General features: G+C 42.6%; 3 protein-coding genes across 3 annotated transcripts; 1 reads left to right on the top strand and 2 right to left on the bottom strand.

Moving 5' to 3' along the window:
- Positions 1 to 1,365: 1,365 nt before the first annotated feature.
- LOC140746614 (uncharacterized) lies at positions 1,366 to 4,762 on the bottom strand. Its single transcript, XM_073078739.1, has 3 exons — positions 4,602 to 4,762; positions 3,093 to 3,235; positions 1,366 to 2,790 (listed from the first exon to the last, which is right to left on the bottom strand). The coding sequence occupies exons 2-3, from the start codon at positions 3,218 to 3,220 to the stop codon at positions 1,629 to 1,631; spliced, it is 1,290 nt and encodes a 429-aa protein (XP_072934840.1). The 5' UTR covers positions 3,221 to 3,235; positions 4,602 to 4,762; the 3' UTR covers positions 1,366 to 1,628.
- A 397-nt stretch (positions 4,763 to 5,159) lies between these two features.
- Positions 5,160 to 20,755, top strand: Tsf2 (transferrin 2). Its single transcript, XM_073078733.1, has 16 exons — positions 5,160 to 5,327; positions 5,995 to 6,194; positions 6,915 to 7,037; positions 7,424 to 7,585; positions 7,897 to 8,030; positions 8,386 to 8,552; positions 9,037 to 9,181; positions 9,547 to 9,759; positions 10,360 to 10,465; positions 10,627 to 10,809; positions 11,911 to 12,081; positions 17,522 to 17,691; positions 18,157 to 18,300; positions 18,971 to 19,158; positions 19,528 to 19,687; positions 20,015 to 20,755. Exons 1-16 carry the CDS (start codon positions 5,285 to 5,287, stop codon positions 20,283 to 20,285), a joined length of 2,580 nt encoding a protein of 859 aa, XP_072934834.1. The 5' UTR covers positions 5,160 to 5,284; the 3' UTR covers positions 20,286 to 20,755.
- On the bottom strand, positions 20,713 to 23,276 carry Tert (telomerase reverse transcriptase). The gene has a single exon (XM_073078727.1). It carries the CDS (start codon positions 22,942 to 22,944, stop codon positions 20,800 to 20,802), a length of 2,145 nt encoding a protein of 714 aa, XP_072934828.1. The 5' UTR covers positions 22,945 to 23,276; the 3' UTR covers positions 20,713 to 20,799.
- Between the last annotated feature and the right edge of the window lie 6 nt (positions 23,277 to 23,282).

Below are 23,282 nucleotides of genomic sequence, written 5' to 3'. Positions count from 1 at the left end.
TCTAAAATATAAGCAATTAAAAATCTAAGTAATGAATGACACATTTACGTTATAGGTACATTATTTCAACTCCCACTAATATCACAACTAATTAATCGCTACTCTAGCAAGTAGGTACCTACCTACTTATTTTGGTGTTTCAATAAGTGTACTTACTTTATCCTAGCACAAATTCCATATACCAAAGTCACGAAATAACTTTATTATAAAATATAATGGTCCCATTAAGGTCACGTGGCTTTAATATCCGACCAGTATCGAAATAAGTCCAAAGTAAGCCATCGACCCAAGGAAGAAAATAACACAGATAAATCGGTGCGCTTATGAATCGTATATGAACCAAATGCGTCGAGTTTAGCATTTCCAAAAACTACTTCATTAATCTTACTTTACGAAATGTAGAACACGAAATAATGTTGGCAGGCGTCTGATGAATAGAAATGATTAATGAGTCCCGGTCTAATGCTCCAGCGATCTTTGTTTGATACATAGCACACGGGCATAGCTTAGTAGGAAATGCCACGCTTGTGATTTACATTTAACGCCATCCTGGTTATTAACGAGGGGACAGCGACGTAAGCTTAAAGATTAGCTCCATATAATATTTAGAGAAATACCTATACCTAATATATTTCAGGTACATTCAGGTACATCTGAACACATACGTCAAGTATTTAGACTGCACGGATACACTGGTATATTCTCATAGGAACTGCTCTCTTTGTAGGAGTCTTTTTTATAATATTAGAAATAATAAAAAAGAATATCGGTAATATTAGAATTTGCCTTTCCTCTTGTATGTACCGTGATATGTCATAAGTCATAAATTACATACTTATCGGGAGGATTTTAGTTACAGTGATGGTCACTGTAACTAAAATCAGCTGTAACTGTACAGTACAATTTATTTTTATGCATTTATTAAGTTCTAATTAAAGTCCTTTAACGATGGATTTGATATACTATCCTTTCGACCATTATTCTCAAATGCGAAGTGCGAGAACCCGACCGGCGTATATTTACTGTCCGCCTTATAGCAGCTGTGTCCCGAAAGGTGTTCTTAGACAGATGGACCATTCTTAGTCCGTTGTATAACACACCTGTGCCCAATCTCATAATATATGCAATGGACATCTTACTTGATCGTCGATAGTATGAAATTATTAGTATTTTTATTCTTCTATATTTGTTATGTAAGTTATACGCAAGAATTATAGACAACAAAATTCATATTTGCAACTTAAGAAATCTATGAATCCAACTAGAAAATATTATAATTAAAAAACTTTCCTAGATTTGTTTTAATGATTGTCAAGTAGTTTATTATAAAAACATTAAAACAAGAATTTTAAAAATAAAAGATCGTTGTTATTATTGTGGAGTTTTTATTATCCATTATAGGTAGCACTGATGTGCCCATAGTTTATTAGTTATTTCTATTGCTAACATCAAGATACATGTAGATAAAATGTAAACAATAGGAAGTAGATAAAAGACATGTTCTCTTAGGCAGTGTAAGAGTCATTTTCTGGAAAGAAATTACAAAAAACACGTGTATATCTAAGTTACTTAATTACATTAAAATATTTATCAGTCCCAGAATATTAACGCTTACAACAACTAAATATTTAATCATCTGTCACGAGCAAGACTCTGTTCTTATCTACCCTTACATTAGGAGCACTCTTGAGTTTCTTAATAAATTTATCAGCGATTCTATCATCTACTTCATTCCCTGTAGCTTCAATATATTCGGCAAGAACTTTCTTTTGCAGACGTTTGAAGGGCACTTCATTGCCTTTCTTCTGCAAAACAGACATAATAACAGCATGCCAGTTGAATTTGCCATTATTTATGTCGACTTCCTCGCTTTTGGCGACATTCTGGTCATGGAGGCAAATGCTTTCTTCAGCTTCCGCGTCTTCTCCATTAATCTTTAACTTTTTCTTTTCAGTTTTTAAGGGCGGGTTTTGAACACTATCCTGACTACTCTCGTTTGTATCTGACGCAGCACCGACAGTGTCTTGACGCTTGCGTTTCTTATTTTTGTTTTTACCTTCCGTTGGGGGATGGTTCTCGTCATTAACACCATTAAGCTTATTTTTGTTTTTCTTTTCTTTTTTAGTCTTTTGTACCTCTTGTTCCTCTCCTTCAGCGGGTGGTAAGACAGCACTTTGTAGTTCCGCCTCATACTTCTTGCGTTTTTTCTCCTCCTTTCGCTGTTTTTTGGACAACTTTTTATCAACAGCCGCTTCTTCTCCATCTGCGTCATTTACTTCAACTCCATTTTCAGAATTTTCTTCCTTATCTTTGACATCTTGAGAAATATTGTCTTCAGTAGTTCCATTTACTTCTTTTTCTTCACTTTGTTCACTATCACCATTCAATTCTTTTTCCTCAGAATGTCCATTAGTTTTAGATGTGTCACCATTTTCATTTTCAGATTTGTTTTTATTTTGTGCATTCAAATTCGACAGAGCAGCAAGTTTCACAGATATTAAATCCCAAGCTTGGTCAATGTCTTTTGGATTTGTCTTGTGGCCACAAACATTTTTGACAAAGTTCACAAATTTTGGCTTCTTTCGTGGAGTATTGTTGTGTTTGCTAATAGTTTCTATTATTCTAAGAACATTTTTGGAAGCAGACTTTTGTTCATCGAGAACAGATTGCAACATTTCTACCCAAGCATTTTGTTTCTTTTCGCCTTTCTTCTCCTTTGCCATAAAACCTTTTCCAGAGTAACGTTCTTCTTCAGTAATACATTTTGTATGAGCTTCATAGTCCTTCCCACTGAAAAATCATAATTTAATTATTAATTTTGATATAAGTATTAAAAATCACAAAAAATTGTGTGATTACTCGTTTAAACTTTTGTCAAGACGTAGATAGAAATTACAAGTATTTATTTTCAAAATTCAAATTTAAATTTTTAATTTAATTTGTATTTTTTTAGATGAGTTGTTAAAACCTAATATTAGAAATAACAAAGTTACAACAGACTCTTACTATTTTCTATTTTGAATACCACTTAGATAAGGAAAAATAGTTTTCTCTAATAGTTTTCTTATCAATAATATTTTGAAGATACTCACAGAAAATCCTTGAAACAGTCCATGCAAGATAAGTTAGGGTTGCGGTTCCTACATTTAGTCAGATAGTGCTTTTCGACCTTCGGCTTCTGAACAGACTCTCCACAATGTCCACATGTAAAGACAACCATTCTCAGCAACAAACTCTGTAAATGACAAGTAAGTACAATCATTACACCTATTTATATAAATCAACATTTTCTTAGAAGTAATAGGTAAGTAATTATTTTTATAATATTAAAGTTACAATTAAATGTAGAGTATAGTCCGCGTAAAACTGCTAGTCCGCTCTGAATATAGAAATGAATCGCGTCACCAAAGCAAATTGTATGACTACACCTGCTCGCAACAACTTCAGAGCGGACTAGCAGTTTGGCACGGACTATACACCTGATGAAAAAGGTATTACTGCTGCCAATGGATATGTGTAGGTATAACTTGACTCTGGCGAAAAATGCTACTCTTGAGAACTAGGATGGTCAGCTGACATATAAATCAGGCGACATCCACACTACTGAAATGCAAAAGCTGCTCACACTAGAAATATAAGTGGCAATTGTACCTTCATGGTTAAACTATACTGGTTTTTACACCTTTCCATCCTAGAACTTGCATTTGCGTTAATAATGTGATGCCTCTACCCCCCAAAAGTTATTTGATGACAAAATGACATAATTATGTGTCATAGAATTAGTTGACTATGAGTCAGTGACCAGTTTTCTTTTCGCTGAGTGATACACATATCATAGATTGTTTGGTTCTGACAACCCGGCCTTGTCTGAGGCCCGGGGCAGTCTGCCCCTTCCACCCTCTCTTTATCAATATTTGGTAACAATCAGAGAATAAAATCTTTTTCATTTTATACATACAAAAAGGCTCACAACAAAAAAAAAGTAAAATGAAAATCATTATAAATTGTAAATAATTTGTTTACAATAGTTTGTATACTTTATTATTTTATAAAGATTAAAATAGCACAAGGTGTGTCAAATTTTGAATTATCTTTCTTTTATCTTTTAATCAAAAAATGACTAGCTGTTTTAGGAATCATAGGTAGATAATTTTCTTTTTTAGTTCAATTATCCACTTTTATGTTGATGCGGTCAATGTAAACAACAATAACATAATTAGTGACATATCAATCTGTAATCTATCTATATATATAAAAGGGTTATTTCGCTGATCTTTACAAAGTCATAACATCATAACAATACCTGTTTATTTATTGTTCATATATCAGTATAGATGAATATGTATAGCTAATATTCGTGACAAAATAACAGATAACAACACTACAACATAAATATTTATGTATAGACTTTAACAACATATTCCAAATTTAAAATATTCACATAGACTTGATGTAAATACAAAAATTGGGCTATACTTTTCGCAGCGCAAAACACCTGATGCACAAAAATAAGTATACAAATATTACAAGCGCTCATCAATAATCGATACGTATATTGTTTAAAGGGAAACGAGTAATTTATTGTATCTTTGATTACTTACTTCTATGAAACGTTCAGAATTTACTAGAAATCGCTTTCATCCGACTACAACACGTGCAATATTTATTTTACACGCAACACGCTCAAATAACCAAGATAATATTTGACAATTTAATTGACGTTTTGTGACTTTTGTGTTCCTGTTTCACAAAATTTGGCATTTGTCATTGTAAGCACTTTTGTCAAAAACTAAGTTTCGTTTATGCTCTATCTTCTTGTGAGAAGTATATATTAAAATGTTATATAATATTTACGGCTATAACGCTTATGTTTAGGAAATTAATTAACCGATCAAGTCCTCGATTGAAAACTCATACTATAGGTTTAAAAATACTAAGTGTCTTGTAATATGACTTATAATAATTATAACTGTATTTTGGGTTACGCTCATCTAATCTGTTAAGGGTATTTATAACAAAATAAAACAAAATCATATAATATATTAATAAATAATTGCAACTGATAATTTTATGGTATTTGGCTGCACAGCATAGAAATCGTGTATATTAACGTAACAATCCTTGACGGTTTGAAATGTGACATTTACTCGTTCCAATTTGACATTTATAAAACTAAACGCTGTTTACGGGTGTGTCCAACCAAAACTCCAAGTCAAATTTATAATTATTTGTATAAATAAATGTATTATAACTGATTATTTTTGTGATGATACAATAAAATATCATGGGGATCCATTTTATCTATATGCTTATTTCGATATTTATAGGTAAGTTTGAAAGTTAAGTAAAGTTTCCGAAGTTACAATAAGCAATGATTTGAAACATTTTTATTCTTTCTTTTACCGGTATTATATTTAAGGAAGCATAATAACAAATAAGGCTCAACTATTTCTTATATAACTTATCATGCAACTTTTAATAATGTATTAAGAAATCTGTAAAATACTTAATTTATTATAGTTCGTAACTTCGATTTAATTACAGTGAGTCATAGTAAATACATTATAATTATTATATGAAGCTACTACTACCCTTTCTGAACCTTAGCACCACCTCCACCTATTGCTATTGTGATCTGGTTTGAAGGATGCAATAAAGGAGTGACACAAAAGGCATTTCAAAATGATCCAAAATTCTATAATAATTTGGCCCTTATTGACTGACCTTATGGCTTATGTTCGACCTCATTCCTATTTGGGCATAATGACAAATATCCATAGGCAAAAACCAAATTTCCTACCTATATAAATGATAATTCAAATGATAGAGAAAATTTTGTCATGTTTTAATTTCATTGGCCAATTATGATTGTGGCCTGATATTACCTGTAGCCTGTATAAGGCACTGATAGCTAGTAAAATGTACCATTTCATTGTTAGTTCTTTAGTAACACTGTTTTCCAAATAAAACAAAATATTATCTTTTACATTGCAGTATCAGTCCAAGCAAGCTACTATGGCAGTGAGAGTATATCAAATAGTTTCCTCGGTAAAGACAAGGTGTTAGGTGTAGACTTTGTGACTTGGTGCACAACATCCATACCTGAGCAGGAGAAATGTGAGAAGTTTGCCAAAACTGCTGAGCAGGATAAGGGCTTGTTTGGAAAGGACTACATGGAGATACATTGTAAAAGGGTAAGTCAGTAACAGGTAATTTCATGTTTTTTATATAGATAAATTTTCTTTGTGTTTTCTATACACATCGAGAGGCTGTAGACAATGTAATTATATATTTTATATAATGTTCAGCATAAAAGTCTGCTACATAAAGGTTTGTTTTCTTGTTTGCATAAGTAAAAATATGTTTGTAGGTTGTTGTACATAAAGGTTTTCACAAAATCCTACTGTAGGAATTATGTTGAAGCAATGAAAATGTGCATAGCATGTTGTAAAATATTATCATAAACATTTTTTTGATACAAAAATGTTTATGATAATATTTTACAACAATATTTTACAAATGCATAATCATTCAATATGTAGTGCTATAATTTTATGTTTTGGCTGGTATCTGGCAGTTGCTATATCAACTAGATATCATATGACTACAGAATTGAAAATGGGAAATTCTACATTCTGGATGTTAGTATTTGATATGGTGATAATCAAAAACAGTAAGTTACTACTATAATATATTTTATATCACGGCGTGCGTAAATGGACGTTTTACGCACGCTTCGCGTGCGCAAAACCCCCATTTCCGACCCCGTAATATAAAATTTTATACAACACGCGGACGAAAAATGTTTTTCTGACTCGTGTGATTGCAGTCCTCGCCTGCGGCTCGGCCTGCAAACTCACACTTGTCAGAAAAAAATTTTTCGTCCTCGTATTGTAATGTACTATTTATTACAGGCGTTTGACACAGAAGAGTGTATGAACTGGGTGGACAGGGGTGAGGCGTCATTACTTGCCCTTGACGCAGGTGAAGTTTATGTTGCTGGGAGATATCATTCACTTGTACCAATCTTACAAGAGGTAAGTATATAAGTTGTGAAATTGAAGAGGTATATTTTCTTGCACATGAATGCCTTGGATTTCAATGTTAAACTTCTATAGTGAGAGGCTTGAATTTATACTATTAGGCTGTCACAATGTTAGAGTTCAGATTAAGAACCTTAAAGTTATTAAGATCAGCATTAATCCATTCTCATCAGCCCTTTTATTGATCCTATCTTTATCCTTTCTATCTTTCCATCAAAGGTAAGATTTTAAAATATATTTTATATATACAATGAACTTAATTAGTTATTTGGATAAGTAACATTGTATATAAATTATTATATATAACTTAATTTGTTAGCATAATATATTTTATAATGAAAAAGCATAATATATACTTATGTACTCACCATTTCCCACAGTTGTATGGCCGTGGTGAGTCCTACCAATACGCAGTGGCTGTGGTGAACAAAGGAGGCCTACCAACGATACAGCCTGGTATGGGGCTGCATGGTCTTCGTGGGGCTAGAGCTTGTTTCCCAGGTGTAGGATCACTAGCCGGATGGGTCATGCCTATTCATACTGTGAGTTTTTACTTATTATATGAATCTTTTATAATAATAATAAAATCATAGGCTACTGAGCTCATTTTATCTCTGTCACAAATTATTAAATGTCATCTTTGTTTTTCAGTATATGATGAAAAAAATATTTGCGAAAAAGACAATTTGCGAACACCTAGTAATCTAAAAGTATGGTCACAAGTAAATTTTACATGTAAAGTGACTATTACTTTGTTCTTTTGCTTTCTTGGATTTTAATATACATATATTTGAAATAATAATGTATAATTACCATCCTAAAGATACAATTAACTCTTTCTTAAATTTTCCAGTTGATGCGAGAAGGAGGACTTAAAATAACTGACTGCAATAATCATGTCAAGTCAGCCATAGAATACTTCAGTGACTCATGCGCACCAAACTCCTTGAAGGATATGTACAACCCTATTGGAGACAATTCTGATCAGTAAGTAAATAGTCTTAAGAAGTCTTGTAAAAGACAAATATACAAATTGATATTGTTCCATCCATTGTTTTCCGATACTTCCTCTCAATAACACTCTATTTATCTTGTTAATATTCTAAAGAATACAGTTTAATATTAGCATATGCACAATTGCACACACACATACATAGATGCATACCCAGAACTACACTATCATGATACGTACATTTAAATGTCAAACCACCCTTTTTCTTCCATCTATCTCTACCTGCCTTTCTGAAATCTAAATTGTAACATTAAATTACATCATAGATATTTTTACTCTTTGTAATTTTATAACATATTATAATTAAGTATAACTATATTTTGTTACCAGATTATGCAAGCTATGTGCCGGTGGGGCGGGTGTACGATGTACCCTGGCGGACCCCTACGCGGGGTATGAAGGGGCGCTTAAATGTTTGGTCGCCGGCGGTTCAGGCGAGATCGCGTTCGTTCGAGACAGCACTATCCAACATGCGCTGCTCTCGCAAAAGATATTAGGTGAGTTTGTTAATGGAAAAAGCTACAAATAAATATGGATACATGATTCATAGTGGAAAATAGACTCCTTATCGGGTACACACTACTATTTTATTACAAATCTTATTCATCTATCATTATATATTATCAAAACTATTTATGAAAGTGATAGCTCAATGATCGTAAATTTCTTTGTCACAATAGGCAGGACTCCAATTTCAGTCATAATCATAATGATTTACTCATTTGTCAGTAAGGATTTTGGGAACAATGCTTACTGTACCAAATTTAGGCGAACAAATGATACGATCAGTCACAATACTTAGCAGTCTATTTGGTTAGTTTGTCTTTAATAGAGAGAAAAGCAAATGATGATAAGGTTAATTGACAAGACCACTTATAAATTTACATTCGTAAGACAAAAAAAAATTAAATACCTACTCAATAAGTCAAGTGAATACATTGAAATTGATTACATATCCTTATTTCTGTTAAATTTTCTCAGGAGGGGTAACAGAAGACAACTTCGAGTTGATCTGCCGCGATGGGTCCCGAATGCCAGTGACTCAATGGGAACAATGCAACTGGGGTCGGGTGCCTGCTGACGCTATAGTTACCAGCAGTGCCGCTACACAGCTACAAAGGACAAAGTAAGCGTGAATAAATTTCCATTTATGAGTAATACCAAGTTTCCACTTGGTATTACTCATATGTGAAAAGGAAGCTTCATCTCACACTATTATTGAACAATGAAACCCGAAACCTTTTAAAGTATAAACATCATATTTAGTTATGTTATGGGAAACAGATATTTTATATGAAGACAGTTGGCAGTTCCTCACCAAAGATTTTGTTATAACAAAAAAAAAATTAATGAATATTTATCATACTTTTTCTCTGGGTTTATTTATTTAAATTTTATTGAAAAAGAAAGTTATAGTAATTTACGTGATTATTCAATTATAGATTAACATCTCGTTATATTTATAATAATAAAATATGTTACTTTTCACAGATATCAAAACCTTGTGATGAAAGCAGTGGAACTATATGGCGATCCGAACCCTTCAAACAGGATTTCTAACCGCACCATAGGTTACCAAGCCAGGGATGGTTATGGCAACTTGTTCACCACATCGACCACAGAGGCCTCACGTTTTCAATATGATGCATTCAGACAAAATCAGTTTAATTATAATAGGGAGAGGGAGGAAACTGACTTGAACAGGTAAGTTTACTGTATATAGTGTGCTATTAGTAATTTACATATATGATAGTGAAATCACAATAATATGTCCATAATATTATGGCTAATAGTGCTTAACGACTAATAGTTATTAGATATGAACCAGTTAAGCATTTTTATTTGTATTCTGGTACTATTGCAATCATTTACCTACACTGATTTTTTTTACACTTTCGCACTGTAATGTTCTTTTTTTATTCATACATTTTTGTGCGCATATCTGTGCACATATCACTTAGAACTTCAGTCAATGCACTAAAGTAAATATTTTATATGAAAATTTCAGTTTATATCCTATATGTTACATATTTATAATGTATTTTGCAGTGTCAGATCATACTGATTTTTATATACAACTAGCTGACACGGCAAACGTTGTGTTGCCATATAAATAAAAAATTGTTAAGGGTTACAACCCTTATCACTTAGGGGTATGAAAAATATATAGTAACCGATTCTCAGACCTACTGAATATGTATATAAAATTTGGTGAAAATCGATAAAGCCGTTTCACAGGAGTACGGTAACTAACATTGTGACATGAGAATTTTATATATAAGGTGTTCATTTTATTTATTTCAGGGATTCAATGCCAACTTTCAAACCAAGACTGGATGCCTTGGGCCAACCAATCGAATTGCCTTTTCACTTGTTTAGATCGAATGGTACAACGGATTTGTTACTACAGGTATATAAATCATCAGGAGAAATACTAATTTAAAAGCATATTAGGAATATATAACCAATAAAATTCCCTTTACTATTACGAATATGTCATATTAATTTGTGAAGTAAATATAAACTCATTTTCTAACTAATTTAATGACATAAATACGTTAATTTCCATAGGACGCAACAATAAACTTCACGATACTATCAGAGGAGAGGCAGGCAGCTAAGCACATTCTCAACAACAAGTTCGTGGGCGACCAAGCTGAGCAGGCGGTGCGCGGTGTGCGCGACTGTCCAGTGAAACGGGCGGTCTTGTGTGTCACCAGCGACCCGGAGATGGACAAGTGTGTTAAGATGAGGGTAGGTGGTCATTGTCTTTATTAAAGGTATTAGATACAGCTTTTTTAAGTTTAAAAGTAAAAAGAAAACTAAAGGAAAAGTTTGAGTTGTGGCAACTGCCCGTTACTCGTCAAGAGATGGCGCCACATATATTCTGAATCTCGCTATCAAAGTTTTTTTAACATCTTGCTTAAATAACAGAGACTATTGGCGGACTACCGCTTCCCGGACATGATCGCCTAGCCTGGCAGGAGATCTCCCTTTGTCAAAGAGTAATAAAAAAATAGAAACAAAATTGTTAGCATGTTGAAGGTTGTTTTTTTAATGGAAGCTTCCAACTCCAGCAGCGTTTGCCATTGCTATTGTAGTAGAATACGCATGACGTCTTCCATTTATGTCAGTGACATGAAAATGAAATGAAATGAAAATAGTTTATTTCTCTCACACAAAGGTCTTATGTTAAATTGCATGGTTACAACATATGAATATTTTAACCTTACGTAGTGAGAGACTGGTGCCTATTGTAGGTAAAAAATACCTGAGTTACAGGTCACTAGTGCCCTCCCGCGGAAGACTAAACAATAATTTATGGTTGGTAGAACTCTTTATGGTTCGACTCCGGCGGCATCACCGCCACACCTATTTCTGCCTAATAACAATAGTGTTAGGCGCTGCTGTGTTCCGTTTTGAAGGGTGTGGTAAGGGAGACATACTTTTCCGAGGCGTTTCAGCTTAGTCCTCAAGGATAGCGGCGCATCTGTGACCGACCTCAGGTAGGAATATCTAATCCTATCTGGGGTTGATTACAGATGCCTATGGGCGCCAGTAGCCACTTACCATCAGGTGGACTGCATGCTCGTCTGCTACTCCTATACTATAAAAAAAAAATGTGCGAATGCAAGTAGACGCGTGTAGTAGTACATATATGTGTGTACGTGTACATGTAAGTGTGCGAGTGCATGAGTGGGTGTATGATGGGTATGTTTGCATATGTGGTAGACTGTGTGTGCGGGTGTGTGTGTGTGTCGATTATTGTGTATTTAACAGTGCATGCATAGTAAGTAGTAAATGATTAGCACGTTCATAACGTGGACCTCTTATCGTGTTATCGATTGTCTTTAGGTGGCGTTGAAAGCGGCGTTCCTAACGCCGTCGCTGGTGTGCTGGCGCGGGCACAGCACGCGGCACTGCGAGCGCGCCGTGGCGGAGGGCAGCTGCGACTTCGCGCTGCTCGACGCCGCGGACATGCTGCACGCCGCCTACCGCCACCGCCTCGTGCCCTTCATGCAGGAGGTACGTGTGTCCGGGGGATGTTCCTGACGCCGTCGTGTGCGGCGCGGGCACAGCACGCGGCACTGCGAGCGCGCCGTGGCGGAGGGCAGCTGCGACTTCGCGCTGCTCGACGCCGCGGACATGCTGCACGCCGCCTACCGCCACCGCCTCGTGCCCTTCATGCAGGAGGTACGTGTGTCCGGGGGATGTTCCTGACGCCGTCGTGTGCGGCGCGGGCACAGCACGCGGCACTGCGAGCGCGCCGTGGCGGAGGGCAGCTGCGACTTCGCGCTGCTCGACGCCGCGGACATGCTGCACGCCGCCTACCGCCACCGCCTCGTGCCCTTCATGCAGGAGGTACGTGTGTCCGGGGGATGTTCCTGACGCCGTCGTGTGCGGCGCGGGCACAGCACGCGGCACTGCGAGCGCGCCGTGGCGGAGGGCAGCTGCGACTTCGCGCTGCTCGACGCCGCGGACATGCTGCACGCCGCCTACCGCCACCGCCTCGTGCCCTTCATGCAGGAGGTACGTGTGTCCGGGGGATGTTCCTGACGCCGTCGTGTGCGGCGCGGGCACAGCACGCGGCACTGCGAGCGCGCCGTGGCGGAGGGCAGCTGCGACTTCGCGCTGCTCGACGCCGCGGACATGCTGCACGCCGCCTACCGCCACCGCCTCGTGCCCTTCATGCAGGAGGTACGTGTGTCCGGGGGATGTTCCTGACGCCGTCGTGTGCGGCGCGGGCACAGCACGCGGCACTGCGAGCGCGCCGTGGCGGAGGGCAGCTGCGACTTCGCGCTGCTCGACGCCGCGGACATGCTGCACGCCGCCTACCGCCACCGCCTCGTGCCCTTCATGCAGGAGGTACGTGTGTCCGGGGGATGTTCCTGACGCCGTCGTGTGCGGCGCGGGCACAGCACGCGGCACTGCGAGCGCGCCGTGGCGGAGGGCAGCTGCGACTTCGCGCTGCTCGACGCCGCGGACATGCTGCACGCCGCCTACCGCCACCGCCTCGTGCCCTTCATGCAGGAGGTACGTGTGTCCGGGGGATGTTCCTGACGCCGTCGTGTGCGGCGCGGGCACAGCACGCGGCACTGCGAGCGCGCCGTGGCGGAGGGCAGCTGCGACTTCGCGCTGCTCGACGCCGCGGACATGCTGCACGCCGCCTACCGCCACCGCCTCGTGCCCTTCATGCAGGAGGTACGTGTGTCCGGGGGATGTTCCTGACGCCGTCGTGTGCGGCGCGGGCACAGCACGCGGCACTGCGAGCGCGCCGTGGCGGAGGGCAGCTGCGACTTCGCGCTGCTCGACGCCGCGGACATGCTGCACGCCGCCTACCGCCACCGCCTCGTGCCCTTCATGCAGGAGGTACGTGTGTCCGGGGGATGTTCCTGACGCCGTCGTGTGCGGCGCGGGCACAGCACGCGGCACTGCGAGCGCGCCGTGGCGGAGGGCAGCTGCGACTTCGCGCTGCTCGACGCCGCGGACATGCTGCACGCCGCCTACCGCCACCGCCTCGTGCCCTTCATGCAGGAGGTACGTGTGTCCGGGGGATGTTCCTGACGCCGTCGTGTGCGGCGCGGGCACAGCACGCGGCACTGCGAGCGCGCCGTGGCGGAGGGCAGCTGCGACTTCGCGCTGCTCGACGCCGCGGACATGCTGCACGCCGCCTACCGCCACCGCCTCGTGCCCTTCATGCAGGAGGTACGTGTGTCCGGGGGATGTTCCTGACGCCGTCGTGTGCGGCGCGGGCACAGCACGCGGCACTGCGAGCGCGCCGTGGCGGAGGGCAGCTGCGACTTCGCGCTGCTCGACGCCGCGGACATGCTGCACGCCGCCTACCGCCACCGCCTCGTGCCCTTCATGCAGGAGGTACGTGTGTCCGGGGGATGTTCCTGACGCCGTCGTGTGCGGCGCGGGCACAGCACGCGGCACTGCGAGCGCGCCGTGGCGGAGGGCAGCTGCGACTTCGCGCTGCTCGACGCCGCGGACATGCTGCACGCCGCCTACCGCCACCGCCTCGTGCCCTTCATGCAGGAGGTACGTGTGTCCGGGGGATGTTCCTGACGCCGTCGTGTGCGGCGCGGGCACAGCACGCGGCACTGCGAGCGCGCCGTGGCGGAGGGCAGCTGCGACTTCGCGCTGCTCGACGCCGCGGACATGCTGCACGCCGCCTACCGCCACCGCCTCGTGCCCTTCATGCAGGAGGTACGTGTGTCCGGGGGATGTTCCTGACGCCGTCGTGTGCGGCGCGGGCACAGCACGCGGCACTGCGAGCGCGCCGTGGCGGAGGGCAGCTGCGACTTCGCGCTGCTCGACGCCGCGGACATGCTGCACGCCGCCTACCGCCACCGCCTCGTGCCCTTCATGCAGGAGGTACGTGTGTCCGGGGGATGTTCCTGACGCCGTCGTGTGCGGCGCGGGCACAGCACGCGGCACTGCGAGCGCGCCGTGGCGGAGGGCAGCTGCGACTTCGCGCTGCTCGACGCCGCGGACATGCTGCACGCCGCCTACCGCCACCGCCTCGTGCCCTTCATGCAGGAGGTACGTGTGTCCGGGGGATGTTCCTGACGCCGTCGTGTGCGGCGCGGGCACAGCACGCGGCACTGCGAGCGCGCCGTGGCGGAGGGCAGCTGCGACTTCGCGCTGCTCGACGCCGCGGACATGCTGCACGCCGCCTACCGCCACCGCCTCGTGCCCTTCATGCAGGAGGTACGTGTGTCCGGGGGATGTTCCTGACGCCGTCGTGTGCGGCGCGGGCACAGCACGCGGCACTGCGAGCGCGCCGTGGCGGAGGGCAGCTGCGACTTCGCGCTGCTCGACGCCGCGGACATGCTGCACGCCGCCTACCGCCACCGCCTCGTGCCCTTCATGCAGGAGGTACGTGTGTCCGGGGGATGTTCCTGACGCCGTCGTGTGCGGCGCGGGCACAGCACGCGGCACTGCGAGCGCGCCGTGGCGGAGGGCAGCTGCGACTTCGCGCTGCTCGACGCCGCGGACATGCTGCACGCCGCCTACCGCCACCGCCTCGTGCCCTTCATGCAGGAGGTACGTGTGTCCGGGGGATGTTCCTGACGCCGTCGTGTGCGGCGCGGGCACAGCACGCGGCACTGCGAGCGCGCCGTGGCGGAGGGCAGCTGCGACTTCGCGCTGCTCGACGCCGCGGACATGCTGCACGCCGCCTACCGCCACCGCCTCGTGCCCTTCATGCAGGAGGTACGTGTGTCCGGGGGATGTTCCTGACGCCGTCGTGTGCGGCGCGGGCACAGCACGCGGCACTGCGAGCGCGCCGTGGCGGAGGGCAGCTGCGACTTCGCGCTGCTCGACGCCGCGGACATGCTGCACGCCGCCTACCGCCACCGCCTCGTGCCCTTCATGCAGGAGGTACGTGTGTCCGGGGGATGTTCCTGACGCCGTCGTGTGCGGCGCGGGCACAGCACGCGGCACTGCGAGCGCGCCGTGGCGGAGGGCAGCTGCGACTTCGCGCTGCTCGACGCCGCGGACATGCTGCACGCCGCCTACCGCCACCGCCTCGTGCCCTTCATGCAGGAGGTACGTGTGTCCGGGGGATGTTCCTGACGCCGTCGTGTGCGGCGCGGGCACAGCACGCGGCACTGCGAGCGCGCCGTGGCGGAGGGCAGCTGCGACTTCGCGCTGCTCGACGCCGCGGACATGCTGCACGCCGCCTACCGCCACCGCCTCGTGCCCTTCATGCAGGAGGTACGTGTGTCCGGGGGATGTTCCTGACGCCGTCGTGTGCGGCGCGGGCACAGCACGCGGCACTGCGAGCGCGCCGTGGCGGAGGGCAGCTGCGACTTCGCGCTGCTCGACGCCGCGGACATGCTGCACGCCGCCTACCGCCACCGCCTCGTGCCCTTCATGCAGGAGGTACGTGTGTCCGGGGGATGTTCCTGACGCCGTCGTGTGCGGCGCGGGCACAGCACGCGGCACTGCGAGCGCGCCGTGGCGGAGGGCAGCTGCGACTTCGCGCTGCTCGACGCCGCGGACATGCTGCACGCCGCCTACCGCCACCGCCTCGTGCCCTTCATGCAGGAGGTACGTGTGTCCGGGGGATGTTCCTGACGCCGTCGTGTGCGGCGCGGGCACAGCACGCGGCACTGCGAGCGCGCCGTGGCGGAGGGCAGCTGCGACTTCGCGCTGCTCGACGCCGCGGACATGCTGCACGCCGCCTACCGCCACCGCCTCGTGCCCTTCATGCAGGAGGTACGTGTGTCCGGGGGATGTTCCTGACGCCGTCGTGTGCGGCGCGGGCACAGCACGCGGCACTGCGAGCGCGCCGTGGCGGAGGGCAGCTGCGACTTCGCGCTGCTCGACGCCGCGGACATGCTGCACGCCGCCTACCGCCACCGCCTCGTGCCCTTCATGCAGGAGGTACGTGTGTCCGGGGGATGTTCCTGACGCCGTCGTGTGCGGCGCGGGCACAGCACGCGGCACTGCGAGCGCGCCGTGGCGGAGGGCAGCTGCGACTTCGCGCTGCTCGACGCCGCGGACATGCTGCACGCCGCCTACCGCCACCGCCTCGTGCCCTTCATGCAGGAGGTACGTGTGTCCGGGGGATGTTCCTGACGCCGTCGTGTGCGGCGCGGGCACAGCACGCGGCACTGCGAGCGCGCCGTGGCGGAGGGCAGCTGCGACTTCGCGCTGCTCGACGCCGCGGACATGCTGCACGCCGCCTACCGCCACCGCCTCGTGCCCTTCATGCAGGAGGTACGTGTGTCCGGGGGATGTTCCTGACGCCGTCGTGTGCGGCGCGGGCACAGCACGCGGCACTGCGAGCGCGCCGTGGCGGAGGGCAGCTGCGACTTCGCGCTGCTCGACGCCGCGGACATGCTGCACGCCGCCTACCGCCACCGCCTCGTGCCCTTCATGCAGGAGGTACGTGTGTCCGGGGGATGTTCCTGACGCCGTCGTGTGCGGCGCGGGCACAGCACGCGGCACTGCGAGCGCGCCGTGGCGGAGGGCAGCTGCGACTTCGCGCTGCTCGACGCCGCGGACATGCTGCACGCCGCCTACCGCCACCGCCTCGTGCCCTTCATGCAGGAGGTGAGGGATCCAGGATTAGATTCCCGTCTGCGTGAAAAACTAAATACGGGCGTTTGCTAAGACTGGCGCATGCTCGAAGTGGGCAACTGCCTTCGTACTGCCCAAGGCGCGTCCAACACGTGCGAGTTCATTGTATGCCCGCCGCATAGACCCGTCACACGCGCGCAAGCCCCTCTCAAAATCTTAAATTATATAATTCTAAGTTTAATGCCTTTTTTGGATGGTATTTATTTTCGTCGTCAATTACATTTAAATCATACCTTCGGCTGAATCAAACTCGAAAACTAAACCACATTATCCTTAAAGTGGGAGAGTCATCGCCTATAAATTTTGGACTCTCAATTAACACATTTAAAACATCCAAGAACCACATAAAATTAATCTTCGATCCCTGCTTTAGGTGTATACTAGTGGCGACAACTGGTACTACGCGGTAGCGATAGCTAAGGAACAAGATAAGGACACGGATTTGACATACCTACGTGGCAAGAACACGTGTCATACGGGCATCGGGAAGGCGGCTGGTTGGGTCTTCCCATTAGCGTACCTCATATCTAATGGGTGGATTCGGTGAGTGTTTTAACAGACAACTTTTAAGTGGAACTAGATAGTATTGTTTAGCTTTGTTGGTTTATCTATGAAACATTATATCTAAAAATCTTTTTATGATTTGTTATCAAGCTTCATAACATCTTTATAGCTTCACATATGATCATAGGTTATATATCGCCTTGATCCTTTTCTGGATCAAGGCGATATACAACGAATTTATTGATTTACTTAATTTTAAGTTAATATAGTGTAACAATAATAAAAAGATACAATTTCCCATTTAGCTTTGTAAGTGAAAGATTTTTTTCTAACATATGATGCAAAGTAAAAAAAAAACCAAAAAAACTGTAAAATCGAAACAGTCAGACGCGTCAATTTTGTGAAGTATAAATAAAAATACTGTAAGTAAATGATTCTTTAAAATTAAAATTGTTCAAATAAAAAAGATAATAGATAGATAATTATGTTATCTATCATTTCTAGCCCGTACGGTTGCGACGGTGCACACGCCGCGGCGCAGTACTTCACGAAGTCGTGCGCTCCGGGCGCTCTCAGCACGGAATACGTGGACTCTGGCACCGTGCCGCACGACAACTTGTGCCATCTCTGCCATGGTTCTTCATTCAGGTGAGCTGGTTATTAGCTTTGTTGTTATGTTTGGGAGTTGGCCCTATTTCATAAACGATGTTTCAAGATCAATCCGGCTCGAAGGATCGATTTAATATTTAGATTACATATTTATGCATTTCTGGTGAATTATTTTAAAATTTTAAAATATTATAATAATGAACTAATTTGGGCATGTCTTTTATTTTGTACTTCGCAAAAAAATGTCCACGCAAAGAATATAATCTGCAATTTTATATTTTTTTTATGCATATTGATTATAGGGTACATTAATATTTTCAATAAGAAACAGACGTAAATCATTATAATTATGTATTTAGATTTTATTAAAGCCAAAAAAATTTTGTTATTGGTTTTGATAATATGGGGAACATCGTGAGCACATTATGTTCAGTTTTCTTTAATATTTCCAAAGGATAGTGAAATCAAACAATCCCCAACAGACCTTAACACCCCATATTCTGATAGGCAACATGACAAAGTCCTATTCTATATGTGTCCGGCGATGATAGTATAGTTCGCGCCAAATTGCTTGTCCTCTCTATAGTTGTCTCGAGCAGGTGTAGTCATACAATATACTATGGCGACGCGATTAATTTCTGTATTCCGAGCGAACTAGCAGTTTTACGCGGACTATAACGTGTTAGCAATAACGCTGTTGTCACGCCAGGCGTTGCCGGCGCGACGCGAGCGAGGACTACTACGGGCCGCTGGGCGCGCTACGCTGCATGGTGGAGGGCGGCGGCGACGTGGCGTTCGCGCGGCACACCACGCCCGCCGCCGCCTCCGCCGGCCGCCGCCGCGAGTGGTGGGCGCGCGACCTGCTGCCCGACGACCTGCAGCTGCTCTGCCCGGACGGTGAGACCGGCACACTAGCGAACACACACATACAAACAACTTGACGCGGGGAAACACAACACCAGATGTTATGTGACGCAAGGCACATCGAACACGTACACACACTAAACGTTGTTGTGTGACGCGCAAAAACACAATACCAGATGTAATGTGACGCGAGGCAGATCGAACACGCACACACACGCACGCACGCACACAAACAAATTGACTTTGTATTATGACGCAGCTTAATACACATACGACCTCCTGCCCAGGTGCTACATTTCTATTTGTGACCTTTAGTTTACACATTCGACTTATTATAAGATTATTTTTTCTTCGATCTATTGAATAAATTTAACTGTCCTATAATATATTTTATTCTTTCAGGGACCCGAGCAAAGATGCACGAATACAAAACTTGTAATCTTGGCAAAGTGCCAGGCTCTGTGCTCATGGGCAGACCTAATCACACAGAACTGGACACATACTCCAACCTCATGGTTTACGCTCAGCAGTTTTACGGATCAACCACTTCTGATGAATTTAGGTAATGTATAGAGTATTAAGAGTGAAATAAAAAATATCATCTCGTCAATGATGAGTAAATGTTTATGATAATAGTGCCAAGTCTATATTTTTATTATTTATATAAAAATGTAAGATTTTTCTTTGGAATGTATTCACACATAACACACCTTACCTTCTCGGACTTAGAGCAGTTATGTTTTCCCTACTGTATCTTAGTTAGAAAACTTTATAAGAGAATTAAAAGACATTACAATTTATTCTTAGTACCTACCTTTCAAGAAATTTCTATCAACAAGTTTATCCGTACCAAATAAATGAGTACATTTAACACAAATCTGTTCCACAGCTTCAGCATGTTCTACTCGCAGCCTCCGTACTCCGATCTGATATTCAGCGACGACGCGGTCCGTCTAAAGCCCTTGTCACACGATATGCGCTCCGCAGAAATAATCGCCGGGAAAGCGCTGCCCAGGGCCGCCCGGATAGTGTCGTGTGACGCGCCACAAGCATCGTACTACATAGCGTCCGATCCTGACTTCCTTTCACATGCGAACAAAAACGTTGTTGTTGGATTCGTGATCGCGTTAGCTCTATTTTTAGTAGCTCTAGTTAGATAGTATGATTGTAATGGCAACTTTTTAATTATTTGGACAAAATCATATTTTAAAAGTTGCATAAACATATTAAGGCATAAATTGAATAAAATGTAAATCATTCACATTTTGTCCATGTAATTTAAAAAATAACCTCATTCCATTTAGGAGCAGCTCTTATTTAGGTTAAGTATAAGTAATAACAAATACCGTCCATTAAAAGTGCCTTTTTTATACTTAAATATTTTTTACTTACTGTATAATTAATTGACTTCCTTTACAAGTTTATAAGGTTTTATAAGTTATTGAATTTCATTTGATGTGTATATTTTTATATTCCACATTATTCAGTTATTTTTTCAGTATCTTTTACTCTTAATAGCTTTAAGAATCTATGGTTGTCTATTTTATTGTTTTAAAACATTTATATTTTCTTATGAATCTCATGACTGATATTATTATACAGTACACTGGAAATAAAATACATATTACAAGTTATTGTTTTATTATATACATTTTCCTCATTTCCTTAAAAATACTATGCAAATAATGTTTCATGGTTGTAACATGCAAATCCTTCTGGTAATACTTCAAACTGCTTCATGATTTTTCTAAGATCCATTCTCCGACAAACTTCTTTTATAGCTGGTATAAGGCTCTTTCCATGTTTATCAATCCTGCTTGCATGATCTCGAAATTTACCAAAAATACAATTTGTTCTACATAATTCTATGTTTATTAATGGGACTAGCCCATGACATTTTGGCGTAGTCTTTGCACATAAACTCAATGCCTTAAATGATAGGTATCGAAAATGATTGATACAGTACACAAACAAAATATCTTTTCCCCTACTCTTCCTTAATGTTTCAATCATAGTATTACAAAGTTTCACAGTTACCCTTTTCTTATAAAGCTCCAAGTATTTTTGCATTTCGTTTTTATTACACAGTATACTTAAAATAGTACAGAATTTGTTAGCAGACAGACATAAAGTCAAAAAAATATGCTGCCAAATAAGCTCTTCATTATTATATTTAAAGTTAAACAAATGAGAATTAATATGAATTCCAGACTGACCAATTCTATTTTCAAGAAATTTATTGATATCAGATATTGCACTAGAAAATGTAATTTTATAACACATTTGCCCTGTATATATGTAGCTGGCTCTGCATACTTCCAGAGATTTCGTATTATAAGTGTATCCTAAAAAAGTAATTTCATTACTACATTTTGCCATTGAGTGTTGAAAATTTGCTACAGTTTTCTCAGAGTTAACATTCCTATAATTTGACAGGGCAGATAAAAATGATTCAGCATCTTCGAGAGAATCTGTTATATAAAGATAATCATCAACTGCTCTAACAAATAATTTTAGCTCAGAATCATTCATCTTTAAATGGTCTGTAAAATAAATCTCATCCATACGAGTGTAATACAACTCTGAGAGAGCCGGGGAGTACTTATACCCTTGCACCAATCCTTCTTTCCATTCATAAACTGTTGAGCCTGCTCTAACTAGCAATGGTTTCCGCAGTTCCATTGTAATTTCTCTGTAAATCTGTGCATATTTCTTCTTTAAATGAAGAGGTTGCTGAGTTTTTTGGAATTCCATGTTTCTTTCAGCTAGAATCTTCATAAGCTTTTCTCTATTTATTGATCCAAATGCATTGCTCAGATCAGTCTTCACAAAATAAAGTTTTGGTTGATTTAGATTCATCCAAACAGAATGAAGCAAAGCAAATTTCGTTTCTATCTTTTTTTGTGGTTTGCCATTCAAAAGTTTCAAAAAATTCAACCTTTCCTTTATTTTGTATTTTTCTGCAGAAGTCATAACATCATTCTTGTACCTCACAATAGGTCTATAATTTTTATTTGGTTTTAAGACTAAATGCAATTTTGGTATTTCTCTCTTGGCAAATTTTAAGTGAAGTCTTTCCTGAAGAGAATATGTAATTTTTATTTTTTTGCCCAAGCATTTCGGCTCATATCTGCTAATCATTTTGGAAGTGATCATATTTGAAATACTTTTATCATAAAAACTTTGCCACTGGTTTTTCCAGAAGAAATGTAGTTTATTCTCATTAACATCTATTTTGCAGCTTGTAACAAAAAAGTTCAGGCATATTATAGCCATGAGGACATTCTTCAATATCCAAAATATTGTTTTAGTTAAAACCTGATTTACTGTTGATGGTGGTAGCACGTTCCATGGATATATTTTGACATCCCACTTATGTATAAACTTAGGTAGAAATATGTGTTGGTTCTTCATACTTAGGACCACAACTTCTACCAATTCTTTAAATAATTTAATATTATTCCGGTTTCCAAACAGTTTGTTAGGTATAGTCTCATATAAAGCTTTCCAACATCCTATAAAAATTTCTTCTTTATTCACTGGCACCATATTCATATGTATTTTGCACATTTCATTCGGTTTATTAAAATAGTTTTTAAAGTCCTGTTTACTATTTTTTCTTATATTCATTTTTATTGCAAATAATATATCTGAAAACTCACTTGGCACTTCATCCACTAATATTTTGTCTTCTAAAATATGAAGTAGAAACTCTTCCCTGTTTGTTTTCTTTAGGAACTTTAAATTTAACACATTTCCAATTGATCGCACATTCTGTTTATTTGTAAAATAACGTGAAAAGCAAATGGGGTTTTCCATTTGGGCTAATAAATATAAAATATTGGTGTTGGATGAATATTAATCTTATTTTCCTCAAATCGCTCTCGTACTTAGCAGTAAAATGAAAGTTTCTAAAATATGATATTGATTTTAAAGACGCGGGGACCTGTCGAGACATGTTCTTGTAACGATTTTTTAAAAGTTAGGAATCACATTTCTCGTATCTAGATTAACCTATATTATTATAGCTAACAAAGTTATTAATCAATCACTTTTGTTATTAGGACAAGATTCATTTATTAAAATATTTACCGTTTATTATAATATTCATAAATACTTTGGGTTAGGTTCTTCGCCATATTTAAATTTCCCGCGTT

Source organism: Epargyreus clarus, unplaced genomic scaffold (genome assembly GCF_041222505.1).
Source record: "Epargyreus clarus isolate Ecla_fem2 unplaced genomic scaffold, WU_Ecla_fem_2.2 ptg000002l, whole genome shotgun sequence".
Taxonomy (NCBI): Eukaryota; Metazoa; Arthropoda; class Insecta; order Lepidoptera; family Hesperiidae; genus Epargyreus; species Epargyreus clarus.
The sequence above is the reverse complement of the archived record's forward strand: the minus strand, read 5'-3'. Positions and strand labels throughout refer to the sequence as shown.